We start from the raw sequence: 19,058 nt of genomic DNA, 5'->3' as shown, positions 1-19,058 counted from the left end.
TTGAGGAGTCTTCTACATCATCCAGCGTTTCTGCGGAGGGGCGGCTGCTCTTGCACCTGGGCTCGAGTCTTCTTTGTGGTTCCTGGGTGTCCCGTACTGCGACTGCTGAGGCACAGGGGTCCCTCCAGCCCCCCGGGGGTCCTGTTGGCACCGTCTACTGATGTTTGCCGTGCTGGAACCCGCTGCCATCTTCTGTAAGGTTCTGTCGCTCTGTAGCCTCTCTGTTCCCCTGGTCCCCCAGCACTTACCCAGTTCCTGACTGGGACACAGGGACCATTCGGATTCTCCAGCTGCTTTGCCTGACCTCCGAGGGGTCTGGACACTGTCTCTGGTTCATTTGACCACACGCCCCTTTTGGCCATTTCTGATCTGGGGCTCAGAAAGGCACCGTGTTGCCCTGATGTTGCTAGACAGGGAGCCCATTTAAGGCATTTATGATGCACTGAGAAGCCCGGAGCCGACCCTACTGCCTAGACTGCCTTCATTCATCTGGATGTTTCTGTCATCTACCCTGACCCCGTGATCCGCCTCCATTCCCCACAAAGGTCAGGGCAGGAAGAGCAGACACGAATCTTTCTGTCTTTCTTGTCCCTGATCCCTCTTGCTCCTCAACCCGGCCCCAGGAAGTCTCTTCCCTTCCTATTCAGCAGGAACTTTCTTGATGCCATGCCTTTATCTCTCTATATATAAAAAAATTGTTGTAGTAAAGCTGGTCTACAATGTTGTGTTAGTTTCAGATGTACATGTGCCTTTATCTCTTCTCCTTTGAAGTTTATTTTTATAAACATCATACTCCAGGCTTCTAGGGTTGGATCTTTATAAATTCTATTCTGTGTTGTAATTTCCCAGATTTAGATTTATATAAATATAAAGATAAGCTTTATAATTTGAGAAAATTTTTCTTTCTCTACACAGCCTAGGTTTTACAGCTCAAGTGTACACATTTCAGACTGTTGTCCTGCTGGCCTCAAAAAATATCTTTTAAACTAAAAGGTAAACATTAGTGCTTTGTTCTGGGTAAATCTCTCTCCTTTCTCTGGTGGAATAAACCCCCAAATTGGCCTCATGGCTTAGTCTCAACAGAGAGGCTGAGGATGAGGCAATGGGAGAAAAATGGAGCATGTGGATGAGTTATAAAGATCTGAGTAGCACTCTGGTTGTTTCTGCTCTGTTATACTATTTTTCAACTTTGTGTTTTTCACTGACATTAAGTTGAAAGTCAGAATCCTGATGACTGTTTTGAGAAAGATGTGTGCATGAAGCTTTGATGTCCTCCCTTACTCTGAGCTCCCCTGGATGGTGGAGGACCAGGCTGAGGCTAGATCACTCGCAAGGACCCAGCCCCCTCCTGGGAGAGCAGGAGCCTGGAGGTCTGATTAAGTCCCAGCAGCATCCAGAACACAGGAGAAACCACAAAGCTGCCTTGATGCTTTTGTTGTGCCTGCCTTGTATTTTAGAGAGACCCATATTCGGGAAATGCCTTTCTGCCTGGTGAAAGCTCCAGTGAGGATGAAGAGCCTCTAGCAGAACTGTCAAAGGAGGAATTGTGCACAAAAATAAAAAGCCTGAAACAAAAACTAACAAACATCCGGAAAGAAAACAGCCGCCTTCGACAGTCTTTGGTCATGCTGCAAGGTAAACCTAGAGAAAATTGACATTTTTAGATAAAAAGAAAAATACGTGATGAGTGAAAAGTATTTAAATCAGTTGTCAAGAATGAAAAAATCAGTGCCTTAGAGAAAAAATTAAAAACTACATGTTAAGAAAATATGATTACACAATTTAACATGGATACACTCTATCAAATCCTCAGTTTATTGCTTAGAAAATTTTAGCTTATTCCTACAAAATACCAAATGTTGTATTCATTTAATAATGTCCAACAAATATTTACTGAGCATTTAATATAGGCTTAGACAGAAAAGACCAGTTAGACAAGAGATACATCAATGTGTTCACGATGTACTTATCTCATTCCCCTCTGCTAACGAAGCACTAGAAAATGGGGCCTGTGGTGATCCCTTATAGAATCACTGGAATTAAACATTCCATATATTAAATTTTAGATTTAGAGTTGGGAGGAGTGGAAAATAATCACATTCCATTGAAGATTTACAAAGGAGAAAGATAGGCCCAAGAAAATTAAAACTCCCCTAGTATAATGCCTTTTGGAAGAACCTATTAATATATTATGTTTAAGTGTTTATTTTTTAAATTATGGTTTCCATTTGTAGTTCAGCGTCATGCCCTATTTTTACAGCTGAATTATATTCTGTGTTGGAAAGCATTCTTTCCAACATAAAACGGTAAATGCACAGTGTATTTTGAAAATACATCCCTCTGGCTGCTGTGTACAGAATGAGTACAAGGAGCACAGAAAGGAAAGTGGGGATGAACCACTCTGAAAGGTGTTCCAGTCCTCATACTAGCAGGATGGCAGCCTCGCGCAGGGCTGTGGCAATGGAAATAAAGAAGACGATCTTGCAGAAATGGCAGGAGACAGAACAATGTTGTGAGCTAGGTCGACACAGTGTTGGCTCAGATGCCTTCCTACCATTATTGGTTAAGTTGAAGGCTTCTTAGTTTTAAGTAGAAACAGGGACATGTGAATGGAAATAAGATATTTATTCCACCAACAAGCTATTCTCTCTTTATTTTTTACATCTTAAATGTTGCATTTTTATAACTGATGGTTTTTCCTGGTGAGGTTTTTGCAGTTTTCCTTTTCATAAGGATGTCAGTCATTTTGGATTAAGGCCTACCTCATTTTAACTTGATTACATCTGTAAGACCCTATTTCCAAATAAGGTCACACTCTGAGATTTTGGAGGTTGGACTTCAGCATCTCTTTTTGGGGGGTACACAGTTCAGCCCACAATATTCCATATTGCTAACCCCAAAGGTCCTTTCTGAAGGGTCCCATTAAGTGCCTGCTACTTTTGACACCTTGGCTACCTCTCCTCCCTTGGCTTCAAGGACACCTGTGTCCTCAGGTGCTGCTGAGCTTTCCACCCCGGTCGTGTGTCTGCCTCATTTCATCATTTTACCCTCCAAATATCTAATGATGCCCAGTCTCAGCCCTTGGACGCCTTTCTTTTCTGTCTGCGTGCATTCCACAGGGGCTCATGTCCAATTCTATGGGGTTAAATTCAACAGTAACGGTGATTCTCAGACGTACCTCTGGCCTGGACTTCTGCCTTTAGCTCCCGACTCACTGTCTGACTGTATTTACATGACCAGCAGGTATCCCAGGTCAGCCTGTCCCGTCCATGTGCCCAGCCTTCCCCTCCACCTGCTCCTGTATTTCCTTCTTCCTTGTCTTGGTTAATGCTAACTGCATAGTTAAAGTTTCTCAAGTCAAAAATCACGATCCTGTCTTGTAGTTCTTTTACATCCTACACTCAGTCTCTTGGCAAATCCTACTAACTTCCCCTTCAAAATATCTCTGGTTTAGACTAGTCCAGATCACCAGCATCCCTCACCCCGGCTATCATGGGGGCTTTCTCCCTGGTCTTGCGCTTTTGCTCATGCTCCTGTGCAGTCCCCTCTCAATATGCAGCAGTTGCAACCCGGCTCCTTGTAGGCCAGCTCATGCCGTTCTCTGAAAACTCTTTGGTGCACATCCACCTGACAGGGGGAAGAACCAAGGTCAGTTTTATGATCTAGAGTCCTTACATGATCCAGGCACCTCCCCGCCACCTCCCTTTCTGGCCTTGTTTTCTACTCTCTCCCCATCCTTCTTCGTGATTCAACCCATCCTGGACCGCTTGTTTTCCCTCTGAATACATCAGAGGTGATCTGACTTCAGGGTCTCTGTACCAACTTTCTCCTTGGCCTGGGATGTTCCTCCCCCAGATATCCATGTGGTTTGCCCCCCCACATACTTCAAGACTTCACTCTAAATTCATTTTTGCCCTGACTTACTCTCTCCATTTAAACTATCAGCCTCTCTTCCCTCACAACGTTTTTTATCCCCCTCCCTTGCTTTGCTTCCTCTTTGGTATTTACAACTCTATATCCTCTATTCCATATTTAATATTGTCTGCCCCCGACATGTGCACACACTGGAATGTACTCCTGGAAACCAAAGTAAAGTTGGCTATTGGCTGGACTTCAGGCAACAGGAAGAGTCAGGAACTGCCAACTGCCACTGCAGTATTCATGCATGCATTTCTTCGTTCAACCAATATTTATAAAGTCCTCTGTATATCAGGCACTGCTGCAAGTACCTAGGAAAACCCAGTGAACAAAATAGCAAAAGATCCCTGCTCTCGTGAAACTCACATTCCAGTGAGGCAAGCAATCAAGATCATGAAAAATAGTGATTAAATAAATTACATAATATGTTAGCAAGTGGAAAAAGCTATGGGAAAAAATAGGTGGTCAAGGAGGATGGGGATTTGAGAGAGAGCATGTGTGTTTTAGAATAATGTGGGTCATAGTAGGTCTTCTTGTGAATCTATAGTTGGGAACTAGGACGATATCAAAAAGTTGAAATTTCATGTATAATCCAAGTAAGAAAGGGATCTGAGAGAAGAGTGCACGGTGGTTAGTCATCTTTTGCTCAGCAGTATTCTTCTTTGAACTAAGAATCAGTTTTTCTGTCTATAAAGCCTATTAACTAAGAAATATGGCAGAGCATATATGATGTTGTAGACGTTCAGAACAGCAGATGTGTGTGTGCTCTGTGTGCACGTGTTAAACATTTGAAGCACATCTTGTGGACCACAGCTAACCAGCACAGTAAGATAGAGAAGGGGAGAAGCGATATCTCTTCTGTACAGAATGCTATTAAATTGTTACTACGTGTAAAGGGTGAATATATACCCAGGAAAAATAAAGCCTCAGCTGAAAACTCAACTCTATTAACTAAAGAGATTTCAGTAAAGAAGGAAAACTCAATTAAGTTTTGCCAAGGCTCATTTAAATATAGTAGAAAGCTATCAAAGTTTCAGACATAGGCAAAGTAAAACCAATGAATCACTGAAGTAGTAATCATTAAAAGTTTATTGTGCTCACATCAAAAAGACAGTTTGCAAATCAGGAGCACTCAAATCAGAATATGGAATGAGGCTCAGGAGTATATTTTTATAAAGCAGCTTGTATAGTGAGAACACAGTGACTGTTTACACTTCTTTATAATATTGGTTATAATATTAGAATTTTTTTTAAATGGCAGGGAATTGGGTCAGTGGTTGCCTCATGTCAACCTTGGGAAGCAGTTCAAGTTTTGTTTATGATTTTTCAGAGATGAAAACAAGAAATGGCCCAGGACAAGTTAAGTCTTGCAAAACAAGCTAGATTAAGCCTTGTTTGTGTGATTAAATGGTTCTGTCTGCTTGGGGAATTTTCAAGGCTGGTCTTCATTTCTGACTTTTAACAAAGCTTAAGTTAAATGTGTGAATCTCCCTCTTTTCTTGAAATCCTATGAAAAAGAAACTTAAAATGCATAAAACCACAAGGACCAAGAAAACTCAAAAGAAGACCACAGCAGATAAAAGATGCCGATAAAATTTGAGAAGCTAAGAGCAGATGGATGAATGGTAACTGACTCCATCTGGAGAAATCTGAAAGCTCAGTGTCTGTGATGGAGTGGGGGAGGTACGGGCACAGGACTGAGGAAGAGGAATTCAAAGGAAATAAGCCACATCCCAGCCCAGAACTACAGAAGGCTTAGAATTGTACTTGAGAAAAGGATTATGTTAGTCCTGATAGTGCGAAAACTGGAGGAGTCATTGAAAAACTTCATCAAAACCCTTTAGGACCCAAAGTCTCACATTTTTTCTGTACAGCCGGCAACTTCCACCCTTCCCACAGCCAAGGACGGGTGTGTTCTCTTAGGAGAGGTTGATCCAAAGCCATGAACTCAGGGACACTGGGCACAGCTGAGGGAAGGGGTATGATCATGGAGGAACTCCTCTAACATGTAATGCAGAGACCGAAACAAAGGGGAAAGTAAGGTCACAGGAAACAGAGAAAATGCAGGGGGCAGAGGGAGGCTCCATGAAACAGGGTGGTTTAAGGAAGGAACAGTCAAAGACATCAATAAAATGGCTGGAAGTGAAAGTTAAGAAAGTCTTGTAGCTATCGCAAGAAGGAGACTAAGAAAAGGGAAATAAAAGAGATTGGGAAAAACAGAGAATGAGTCCAGGAGGTCAAACATCCAAAGAAAAGAGGTCCTGATAGAGAGGAGAGAGAAGAGGGAGAAATTATCTTAAAAATAAATACAGTAAACTTCTAGAACTGAAAGACATAAAATTCTAGACTAAAAGATGCTACCAAAAGCAAAAAGGCTTATTTAAGACACAATAATGTGAAATTTCAGAACACCAGGAAGGGAAGATCCAGAAGCTTTCAGAGGGAGCAGGCATGTTACCTGCTAAGACGTGGGGGTCAGATGATGTTGGACTTTTCACCAGCAACACTGGAAGTTCCAAGGCAATTGAGCAATGCCTTTAACATTCTGAGGAGAAATGATTTAAACCTAGACTTCTATACCCAGTGAAACCATCAACCAAGGGTGAGGGCATAATAATGATACTGTCACACTTACAATGGCTCAGTGCTCTTCCTGTGCTTCCTTTTTCAAAAATTAAGGGAGGGTGTGTTCCTCTAAATGAGAGAGTGAATCTAGAAAGTCAATCTGAAAATGGTAGTCCAGTTCAGGAGAGGGACAGAGAGTAGCCCCAGACTAATAGTGAGGGGACACTCCAGGGGAACGGCGCCACAGTGGGCCGGACGCAGCTGGTTCAGAGAGGTGGAGGGGGTTCCAGGAGAGAGATGACTGAGAGAAATATGAAACTGAGAGATGACATAGTCGAAAGTCAGTAAACAATTGTATGAATCTGAAAAAAATAAAAGAACAGTTGGTTATGCTTATTATTATTATTAAAGACTGTAATGGTAATGACCATAGAAACAGGTAAATGAATTAGAAATTGTCCCTCTAAAGCACTAGGTAATCCAGAGTGGTAGCAGTAGGGCAGAGGACTCCTATTTTTCGTTATAAGCCTTATTGTATTTAAAAAATAAATGCCTAGTGCATAATAGGTACCCCAAATCTAACAGCTACCATTTTTTTAAAAATCAGTAATTTTCTTAAAGATCAGAAATTGCTGGTTATATCCCTAAAAAAATAAAAAGAATCTACACATATTAATTACAAATAGCTATAAAATATCTACTAGTTACCCTAACAAGAAATGCGTTGGCTTCCCAGGTGGCTCAGTGGTAAAGAGTCCGCCTGCCAATGCAGGAGATGCAGGAGACACAGGAGGCACAGTTTCAGTCCCTGGGTTGGGAAGATGAAGATCCCCTGGAGGAGGAAATGGCAACCTGCTCCAGTATTCTCGCCTGGGAAATCCCATGGACAGAGGAGCCTGGAGGGCTACAGTCCATAGGGTCACAAAGAGTCAGACACAGCTGAGCAACTGAGCACAGAATGTGTAGGATCTATGATGGGAGATTAAAACCTCAACAGAGAAATACACAAGTCTGGACTTCCCTGATGGCCCAGTGATTAAGAAGCCTCCTGCTAATACAGTGGACACAGGTTCGATTCCTGGACTAGGAGGATCCCACATACCTCAGGACAAGGCTGGTGCACCACAGTTAATGTGCCTGCAGTCTAGAACCTACGCTCCGCAACAAGAGAAGCCCACACACCACAACTGGGGAGTAGCTGCCACTCTCCATGACTAGAGGAAGCCCGCATGCAGCAACAGAGACTCAGTGTGGCCAGAAAAAAAAGAAATACACAAAGCTGAATAGAAAGACCTCAAATTCATAGATGAGAAGATGCCAGTTCATCCCAAAATAACTCCTAGTTTGAATGGAATCCCAGTCAAAATGTCAATAATTGCTTTGGGGTTTTTATCTTTGGGATAATTTGACAATAATTATTCTAAAGTTAATGTGAAAGAATTAATAAGCAAAACCAAGTAAGAATATTCTGAAAAAGAATCTGAGGGCATACTGTCAACATGAAACCATGTGGTTCTGATAATTCCAAGCAACTTGCTAGGACAAGAGGCAGCAAATCAATGGAACAGAACACACATTCCCAGATAATACCTTCCACACAGAGAAGAAATGTCCCGGAGCCACTATGGCACACGGGCATGGTTTAGAGAGATCAAACCACCTGGGTTCAAACCCTGGCTCTGCCACCTACTAGCTGTGTAGCTGAGTGTGAGATAAATGGAAATGATGAAAGCGCTGCCCTGGGTGACACGCAAAGCATTCAGAGCAGAGGCTGGCAAGGCACGTGCGTAGAGTGTTTGCTTCTTGCTGTACGGCAACCAGCACAGCCACACAGGGCTCTGCTCCTAGGAAAGCCACACATGCTTGTTAAAGGCGTTGCTGTCACCAGATTCAAATTCTGAAGAAGCTTGGAACAAGGAGTCCTGCATTTTCATTTCATAGTGAGCCTGGCAATTTACTATGTAGTGAGTCCTACAAGCGTTTAGGATAAGGATGAATTATTCAACAGAGGATGCTGGGCAAACTGACATTCCAGTGTTGGGGGAGGGACAGGTTTAAGTTAGGCTCTCGTTTCACACCATATGGCATACTAAAAACATAACTGTACAGTTTAAATTAAAACTTCATGTTCTGAATTTGAGTTTCAACACAAGATGAATTTTATTCTTGAAAATTAATACTGCATATTTTCTAATAATATTCACTGAAGAGGCCTAGAAACAAGAAACCAATAGCAAAGAGCACTTCCAGCACCTGGGTTATGGTCTCGAAATGATGTTTCCCACTAAAAGGAGCTGGGGTTCCCTGGAGAAACAGCTGATTCCAGAACTCGCCCAGGAAATGGACAAGATGAGCCTTGTCAGGAGAGTTGAAGGGAAATGCAGATGAAAATGTTGTCCTATTGGGAAAGAAGAAGGTCAGCAAAGACCATGTGAGCATGTCAACTGGAAGAAGTTCCTACTGGCCAAAAATTATCACTGGAGCATCAATAATAATGACTGTGGCAATTGGTTTTCATGTGTGTTCACATGCATGAGTTCATTCAAAAGAGAGAACACTTAATGACCATCTGAAAGAACCAACTCATTGTTTTGAAAACTGGCAAACACAGACTGAAAAATCAAGTGTTTATCCTGCCATTATTATAGAAATTAACCTCAGGGTAACCAAATAGTTGATGAGAGAAAGTTTCCCTTGGTAGAAGAATTCTAGCTAAATGAAGAAGAAAAGAATTAGGATATCACCATTTCATAACCCCTTGTGATTTAATGAATCTAGGCAGTGATCATTCAGTTCAGTTCAGTTCAGTCGCTCAGTCGTGTCCGGCTCTTTGCGACCCCACGAATTGCAGCACGCCAGGCCTCCCTGTCCATCACCAACTCCCGGAGTTCACCCAAACTCATGTCCATTGAGTCGGTGATACCATCTAGCCATCTCATCGTCTGTCATCCCTTCTCCTCCTGCCCCCAATCCCTCCCAGCATGAGAGTCTTTTCCAATGAGTCAACTCTTCGCATAAGGTGGCCAAAGTACTGGAGTTTCAGCTTTAGCAACATTCCTTCCAAAGAACACCCAGGACTGATCTCCTTCAGAATGGACTGGTTAGATCTCCTTGCAGTCCAAGACTTTCAAGAGTCTTCTCCAACACCACAGTTCAAAAGCATCAATTCTTCGGCGCTCAGCCTTCTTCACAGTCCAACTCTCACATCCATACATGACTACTGGAAAAACCATTGACTGCTAATATTACAACAAAAGGTTATTATGCATTCAGTGCCCTCTGCTGGAAGTGTTTTTAACTTCCAAGCCTTTAGATCTAACTACCAATTTACACCAAGTAAGGAACAAAAGAATATGTGAAATACTCTCTTAAGGGTGCGATCAGCAAAATCCAGACTGTGGGAAACCCTACAGGCCAAAGGACTCAAATTTCTTCAACTAACAGCCTGGTGTGCTGCAGTCCATGCGGTTGCAAAGAGTCAGACACAACTGAGCGACTGAACAACAACGAAAAACAACTATCAATCACAAGGAAAAAACTAGAAGAGGGAAAGGAAAAGCATAGTTTGTAAGAGACAGCAACGGATTGTATTAGCGTGTGTGCTTAGTTCTGTCCAACTGAGCGACACCAAGGAATGTAGCCCTCCAGGCTCCTCTACCCGTGGAATTCTCCAGGCAAGCATACTGGGGTGGGTTGCCATTTCCTGCTCCAGGGGATCTTTCTGACCTAGAGAGCCAACCTGCATCTCCTGCATCTCCTGAATTGGCAGGCAGATTCTTTACCTCTGCACCACTTTGGAAGCCCAACAAATTGTAATATGTGGACTTTATTTGGATTCTGATTCAAACAAACTGAAAACAACAAAGACAGCAGCAAGGAGAAATCTGAACATTTGCTAGTTTTTTAATGGTATTCAAAAACGATTGCTAAGTATTTCTGGTTGTAACAATGGTGTTATGGTTTTATGTATTTATATATATATATATATATATTTTTTTAATTTCTGACCGGTGATATACACGAAAATATTTACAGATAAAATGAAATGATGGCTGTGATTTGCTTGAAGTAATTTTGCAGGTGAGGAGAAAGTGGATGGAGGTACAGGTGTAATGAGATTGGCTATGAGTTGGAATACATGAGAGTTTACTATTTTGTGTATATGTGTTTAAACATTTCCATTAAAGGCTAGAAAAAATATGTATACAGGGAGAAAGAAAGCTTACTTGTGGAAAGATGTTTAGACTGTATGAAATATGTGAGTGAATATTTAATATGAATGGCTTTCTAAACAAATAAATAGTATATTAGGGAAAAGACTACTACTTTTAACTGAAATAAAAACTTAAAATATGTGTCTGCTTATAAAACATACTAAAATTAAAATAAACACTCTAAGAAAAATAATTGTAATTGATGACAAATTAAAGGTTAAAGTGCTTAAGACAAAGAAATTAATAATAAAAGCAAAGCTAATACATTGTGCTTATAGTGTAGTAGGCACTCCTATAAGCACTTTACAAAAGCCGTCTGCTGCTGCTGCTGCTAAGTCGCCTCAGTCGTGTCCGACTCTGTGCGACCCCATAGACGGCAGCCCACCAGGCTCCCCCGTCCCTGGGATTCTCCAGGCAAGAATACTGGAGTGGGTTGCCATTTCCTTCTCCAATGCATGAAAGTGAAAAGTGAAAGTGAAGTCGCTCAGTCGTGTCTAACTCCTAGCGACCCCATAGACTGCAGCCTACCAGGCTCCTCCGTCCATGCCATCTAGCATATTATAAAATAGAAAAAGTACTAACATTCCTTGGCCTAATAGCTATCTCATATGATAAGTTCAAATAATCAATCAATAAATATTTAACTTCACAATAATAAAATAATTGCAATTTAAGTTGTACTAAATTTTTTAAATAATTTATTTTTTTATTGAAGGATAATTGCTTTACAGAATTTTGTTGTTTTCTGTCAAACCTCAACACGAATCAGCCATAGGTATACATATATCCCCTCCCTTTTGAAGCTGCCTCCCATCTACCTCTCCATCCCACCCCTCTAGGTTGATACAGAGCCCCTGTTTGAGTTCTCTGAGCCATACAGCAAATTCCCGTTGGCTATCTATTTTACATATGACAATATATGTTTCCATGTGACTCTTTCCATACATCTCACCCTCTCCTCCCCCCTCCCCATGGCCGTGAGTCTGTTCTAAAATTTTAGCTATCAAAATAGTGAAGATCATTGTTAATAATGAACATCTCTTGTTGATAGTGCAGTGACTGGTTGACTTCATACCTTACTAGTGGGCATGTAAGTTGGAAAATTCTGGAGAGCCATTCAACAATATTGACTGAGTCTTAGAAACATTCATACCTCTGAGCCTATTGTTATGCTTTCAGGAATTTGTAGTTATCGATATGCTCAGAGATACATATATAGATGTCTCTGGTAAATGGTTCATAAGAATGTTGTCTATAATCAAGAAAAATTGAAGCAACTTAAATTCCAAAAAGAAAAAAAAAGGAGCATTTAAATAAATTATAGGAATCAATACCTTGAAATATTAGGAAATCCTTAAAGAGTATGTTTAATTGGAAAAGAATGAATGTGTGTGTGTGTGTGTGTGTGTGTATCTGAACCACTTTGCTATATACCCGAAACATAGTAAATCAACTATTTGTTGATGGTGCTCAGTCACTAAGTCGTGTCCAACTCTTTGTGACCCCATAGACTGCAGCATGCCAGGCTTCCCTGTCCTTCACTGTCTCCTGGAGTTTGCTCAAATTCATGCCCATTTAGTTGGTGATGCTATCCGACCATCTCATCCTCTGTTGCCCTCTCCTCTTTTTGCCTTCAATCTTTCCCAGCATCAAGGTCATTTCCAATGAGTTGGCTCTTCACATAAGGTGGCCAAAGTGTTGGAGCTTCAGCTTCATCATCAGTCCTTCCATTGAATATTCAGGGTTGATTTCCTTTAAGATTGACTGGCTTGATCTCCTTGCAGTCCAAGGAACTCTCAAATTAATCAACTGTACTTCAATAAATAAATAAATAAAGTATAATTAAATAAAAAATAAATAATATTCATTCTCCTAAAAAAAAAAGAATGAATAACTGACACAACAGGAATCAATCTCAAAACATTATGCAGAACAAAAATCAGACCAAAACAAGGAGAATATACCACTTGTATCCATTTATATGGAATTCTAGAACAGGTAAAGAAGTCACATTAGTCGTTGCTTTTGAGGTGAGTCCAGGAATTAATTTATTTGGAAAGAACATGAGGCAACTTTCTGGGCAGATGGAAACATTCTATGAACATATTGGTGTGTGCTAATTGGGTTTATCCTTTTGTCAAACTCATCCCCCTATACCTACTTATATCCTGTTCAGACTTCATATAAGATCTTACCTTTGATGCTAAGCAAATTACACCTCAAAAGGTCATATTTTCCAAGATTTAATAAAATAGGTAAAATATTTGATGTATGATCTTAACTGAAAAAAAAAAGAACCATGATACAATGCTCTGGATGTAGCACAGTCCTAATTATACAAAAGAAAATGTACGATAAAGATACAGAGATAGAATTGGCAAGAAGGATATCTTCTGATGAACATGTACAGCTTTCATTATTAGAAAAAGCGGTGAATGTTTTCTAAAACCCACTTTATACGGAATTCCCTTTTTCTCCTTACAGTCTAGCTTTGGCCTTCTTGCAGTTCCTTAAATACAGACCTTGTGTTTTTGTGTTTCCTATGCTCCTGATGACCTCCAGGTATTTAGTTCCTGCTCAGCCCGCAGCTCTCAGGTAACTCTTGACTGCCCCAGAGAAGCCCTCTGTGCCCCTTCCCTTAGAGGAGAGGCTGCTTGCCTCTCCTCAGTGGTCTTAACAACTGCAATTTTTCATTTCTTTGCATGCACCTTGAGTTACCCAAACCGTAAAGTTAAGTGCACTGTCTTCTAGATGGCCAAGTCTCTAAGACACCTGATACCAACTGCAAATTTAGGGGTTTTCAAAAACCACTCTCAGGCTCAGTAATTTGCTAAAGACATTAAATTCACCAAAACCTGTGATACTCATGGTTATACTTATTACAAGAAAAGAATACAAATTAGAACTAGCCAAAGTTGGAAGAGACCTATAGGGCAGAGTCTGATCAGTTTCCAAGTGAAAAATTTCTGTCCCCAGGACCCATTACCTCCTAGTCTTTACACGTTACAACAATACACACAGAGGATTGTCCACCCAGGAAGCTCTCTGAGCTTGGGCATCCAAAGTTTTTAAATGAAAGTTCATTATGTAAGCATAATAGATTGATTGACTGCTCACAGGGTTGAACTCAGGCTCTAGGTCTTTCTGGCTTTCTGGCCATGGCCAGCTTCTGCCCTAAGACTAGGCTGTATGATTGTCCCCACCCTGAGAAACTCCTTAGCATAAACATAAATCAGATGTGTTCTGAGGGGCTCACCGTGACACTCCTGATATAGCTGAAGAAATTCAAGGGTATAGAGATTACTTCCCAGGAACTGGGGGGTGGTGGGTGGGGGTTAGGGCTGGCAATCAGATTTCTTTCTGAGCAGGCCAAATGCTTACACACAGCACTGTTAGGTAAAGAGTGCTCCCCACCTGTCCCAGTTCCAAAAGGCTAGGACCGCATCTAGTTTTGCTCCCGGTTTCATTCCTTGCGCCTAACAGAGTGGTGAGCAAATGTTGAGAGTCGGTGTAACATTGTGGTTTACAGCAGGGGATGGGCAGAGTCCTAATTTGAATGTTGGCTCTTCTTTTCACTGAGTAGACCCTGATGGGTTATTTAACCTCTCATTGCCTCATTGTCCTCATCTATAAATTGCGGGTAGTGATAATATTATATTAATACCTTTCTTGGAGAATTGCAATGAGGAGTAAATGAATAAACATCAGTGAAGTTCCCAAAATAGTGCCTGGTGCAGAGTAAAAACTAGCTAAATGTCTGATATTATTAAGTGCTCAATAAGTAATTGCTGACAGAGCACCTGGCTATCACATGAGAGGTGCTTAGCAAATGTTAACTGAAAAATATAGAATAAGATTTTCTTCTTTAGCAGGTTTTTTTCTATTATTTTTCTATTAACATAGTATTAAATGTGTTGATTTGGACATACCATCACTATATCTGATGTTCAGGTCTTTAATCATCTATAATTCTAAAGATTATGTAGCTCAATAATATGCTTAGAAAAGTACAAAAAACTTCCAGTCTTTTCGCCTCTCTACCAGGCATTACCCCCAACCACAGAGTGAGGAGTTGAATTAGACAGGGTTCAAAGTGTCTTCCAGCTCCAACAAAATGTTATTTGTCCTTAGGAAACAAATTAGATAAAACAACAGAGAAGACCATTTTACATAGAGGCATGAAACCTATGAATGTGTAAGTTTCCATTTAAAAAAAGGAACAAAGAACATTCAAGCTGACTACCAAAATCCATCTGTTATCTGTGAACACATAGATTTGAATTGTGGCCATAAATTTTTAATAATTTGATGTCATTTGACTCCCTGGCAAATCATACACTAAGATTATAGAAGATTTAGTGAGAAACCTATTTATTTAATCTTGTCACTTAAACTGGCCTGATGGAAAGTGATACAATCAGTAATGTCTCCAAACAAGAGATTAAGCACCTTCAAGTAATACCATTAGCAATTAGAAAAAGAATCAACTTCTAAAAACATTTTTTTAGTTACAAAGTAATGCATATATATTCGGATACAACAACCAAATGATTTAACACTGATTTACTATTATTCAGCAATTATTAAATTATTGAATAATAAAAAGTAAATGTGTTCCAATCACTGTTCTTACCATGTTTATTTTCCAGATGTAGCAAGTGTTAACAGTTTGTTCTATACACTTCTATACATAGACACACAATAAAAAATACGTGTCTATGCTGTTATGACAAGCATCTGTAAAGTGCTACCTGTTCTTGCCATTTCAGTGTTACCGCAGGCCATCACTCAGTTTGAAGAACTGGTCGGTATGGCAGAGGCGCTGCTCAAGGGTGGAGGAACCCTGTCCACGTCCGCATCCACCCTCTGGAGAGCAGCGAATAACTCCTCACCGGATTCCTTTGCTTCTACATGCAGTAATTCTAACTCTGCTTCCAGTTCACCCATCTCCCTGAAAGCTGAGGAAGACCATCAGACGGATGAGAAACAGGTCAGCAGGGAGACTGTCCCATCTTTCTCTGGGGTGCAGTTACAGGCGAAATGAAAATCACAGAACAACATAGTCATTGTCTTATCAGATCACTTTATGGAACTTTGGGTCAGTCATAATATTCTGATGACACAAAACAATTTTTTTACAATAAATCTAATATCTGTGAAAAATATCCAGTTTAGTAAATAAATGGTGAACAATGATGAAGTTATTAAACTAGAAAATTCTTAAACCAGTGAGAAAAGGACAATTATGCATTAAAGGTTATAAAACTGTATTATTGAGACCAGGTGAATTTCAGCCTGTACATGCTGGCTGAACACAATTCTTTGTCTTCTTTACCAATTTCTCTTAATCAAGAAACACAAGCTAAAAATACAAGTTTTGTTAGAATCAGCCTGGGAAAATATGCCTTCAAGAGCAAGTAATAACTGTAAATGCTCACAATCTAGCTTTCAGAACACTTGAATCTTAGTGTACCAGTTTCCTCCTGCGATGTAACAGGATCCCACAAACTGAGTGATTTATAATATTACAAACTCAGATGCTATAAACCCAAGGTGCGGGCTACTTCTTTCCTTTCTAGAGGCTCAGGGGAAGGCTCTGTTTCCTGGCCGTGTGGGTTCTAGAATTCAGTCTCTTGTGGCGTTACAGCTGAGCTCCCTGTTTTCTTGTCAGCTGTAAACTGAAGGATGTTCCCACATGCCCCGATTCGTGGTCCTCCTCCACCATCTTCAAAGCCAGTCAGAGCAGGCAAACCTCTCACTCTCCGAGTCTGTCCTTCCTCTGTGTCTTCTTTCTTGGCCACTCTTCTGCGTTCAGAGGGCTCACGTGAGCCCTCAATAAATGTTAGCCATTTTCTTTATTATTATTAAACACTTACTGTGTGCTTATTATACACCAGACACTGCTCAGTGTGTGTATATATTTACACACGTAAGATTATATATGTATGTGTGTATGTAAATATATATTCATACTTGCAATAAAGTACATGAATTTAAGTGTAAAAAAGGTAAAATGTAAAAACTTCTCATAATTAGATTGGGCCTTTATGAATAACCCAGCATACTCTCCAGCTTTCCCCATCTCAAGGTCCTTTAATGACTCCTGCAAAGTTGATTTTCCCACATAGGGTGACACATTCACAGGTTTCGGGGATGACGATGTTGTCCGTGGGCCATTATTCTGTTTAGTAGGAACGGTTGAGGGTGGAATAATCCTTCAAGCACCAAATCCAGATTACATGACAAGAATTTGAATACACTTTGTAACAAATACCTCATACATATTGGGAATCTATCTCAAAAATAACATCTAACTCTAACCCCTGATATATATATATATATAAATATATATTAAATATATGGGCATCACCTTAAAGAGTGTTGATTTTGTTTTCTGGTCTGTATGAATTCAATGAATAATATATTTCTTTAGATACTCCTTTCCTTTTTCCGTTTTTTCAATTATTATTTTTAATTTTTCAGTTCAAGATTGAAAAATGGCAGATTGCACGTTGCAACAAGAGCAAGCCTCAGAAGTTCATTAATGATTTAATGCAGGTGCTTTACACAAATGAATACATGGCCACACACAGCCTGACGGGGGCAAAATCCTCTACTTCAAGGGACAAGGCCGTGAAACCAGCTATGAATCAGAATGAAGTTCAAGAAATTATAGGTGATATGATTGCATTATATTGTGTCACATGAATCTGAAATTAGTTTACCATTCAACATTTGGTTGTTCTTTCATTACCTCTTTTTCTTCAGATTTATCTTTCTATGAGAGAAATATCTCGGGGTAGCCGAAACCTCTTAGGATACATGGTGAATTTTGTGGAACAACTTACATTAAAAGTGGTTAGTGGGACTTCCTTCGTGGTCCAGTGGTTAAGAATCCGCCTGCCAATGCAGAGGACGCAGGTTCGATCCCTGGTCCAGGAAGATCCCACATGTTGAGGAATATCTAAGCCCAAGCGCCTACTGAAAAATACACTGTGTGCCGCCACGACTAGAGAAAGCCAATGAGAGGCAGCAAGAACCCAGCGTGGCTGAAAATTAATTAGTTTAAAAAATTTTAGGTGGTTATTAAAATAAAAATGAATTCTATATCACTGAAAAATTTGAATTCATACAATTCATAGCTTTAGAAGAGTAAAGTTTCAAAATTCACTCCAACGAAATTTTAGTAACTGTTCATATCTTGTATTCTTTTTCTTTATTTTGGTTAGAAATGTCCCTTATCTTTTATTCAGAAAAATGAAGGCTAATGTAACCATCCTACCTACAGTTTTTAAGTTCATCTCCTTAAATATAATAATCTAGGTTATCAAGTAACAATTTTAAGTACTCACTGAATCCCAGCTCTCTGTATTTTGATAGTACTTCATTTCTTAGTTGGAAAATAGTCAGTTGGAATCTGCTTGTTTCAGCTGATGCTGGGAATGGGTAAAAATAAATTCTCAGCATTTTGGGTCAAGGGCACGTGATATTCAGAACAAGCAACAAGGGTTAAGCTGGGTGGTACTGTAGGAAGACTCATACATATGTTCTCAGTTTATGATATAGACCTAGTTATCTCTTGCTTTGCTTTGGAAAATCTGCCTATATAGTCTGTTTAAATATCTCATGGGTGTGTGGGCTGCTTTTTCAAAATGGAGGCCAAAATTATAATGTGTGGTATTTGGTGTTTTATCTCAGTTCGTATCTTAAGATGCAAAGGCCTGATAATGTAGGTTTTTAATTAATTTACTTATTTTTATTCAAGTATAGTTGATGTATAGTATTACATAAATTACAGGTGTACAATATAGTGTTTCAGGGCTTCCCAGGTGGCTCAGTGGTAAAGAATCCACCTGCCAATGCAAGGGAACACAGGAGATGTGGGTTCAGTCCCTGGGTGGGAAAGATCTCCCACTGGCAGCCCACTCCAGTGTTCTTGCCTGGAGAATCCTATGGACAGAGGAGCCTGGCCAGCTATAGTCCATGGGGTAAAAAAAGCATCGGACACGGCTCAGTAACTGAGCAGGCACACATGCAATATAGTGTTTCACAGTTTTTAATGTTTATACTCTATTTACAGTTATTATAAACTATTGGCTCTATTTCCCAGGTTGTACAATGAACGTGAAAGAGAAAGCTGCTCAGCTGTTTCAGACTCTCTGCAACCTCATGGATTGTATTCTCCAGGCCAAAATACTGGAGTGGATAGCCTATCTCCTCTCCAGGGTATCTTCCCAACTCAGGGATTGAACCCAGGTCTCCCGCATTGCGGGCGGATTCTTTACCAGCTGAGCCACCAGGGCAGCCCAAGAATACTGGAGTGGATAGCCTATCCCTTCTCCAGGGGATCTTCCTGACTCA

At 40.3% G+C, this 19,058-nt stretch overlaps 1 protein-coding gene across 2 annotated transcripts in view; it reads left to right on the top strand.

The window, feature by feature from the left end:
• Window positions 1-19,058, top strand: part of BEND6 (BEN domain containing 6) — a 63,363-nt gene that overhangs the window by 24,245 nt on the left and 20,060 nt on the right. Inside the window, exons 3-5 of one of the 2 annotated variants that reach the window (NM_001205554.1) lie at window positions 1,458-1,635; window positions 15,467-15,687; window positions 17,181-17,373. In NM_001205554.1, coding sequence (NP_001192483.1) covers window positions 1,458-1,635; window positions 15,467-15,687; window positions 17,181-17,373 — 592 coding nt within the window. Of the gene's footprint in view, window positions 1-1,457; window positions 1,636-13,259; window positions 13,293-15,466; window positions 15,688-17,180; window positions 17,374-19,058 lie in introns of those variants that run through there. The other variant, XM_024983426.2, reaches the window with a different exon arrangement.

Source organism: Bos taurus, chromosome 23 (genome assembly GCF_002263795.3).
Source record: "Bos taurus isolate L1 Dominette 01449 registration number 42190680 breed Hereford chromosome 23, ARS-UCD2.0, whole genome shotgun sequence".
NCBI lineage: Eukaryota > Metazoa > Chordata > Mammalia > Artiodactyla > Bovidae > Bos > Bos taurus.
Note: the sequence above shows the minus strand (reverse complement) of the source record. Positions and strands in the feature narration are given on the sequence as shown.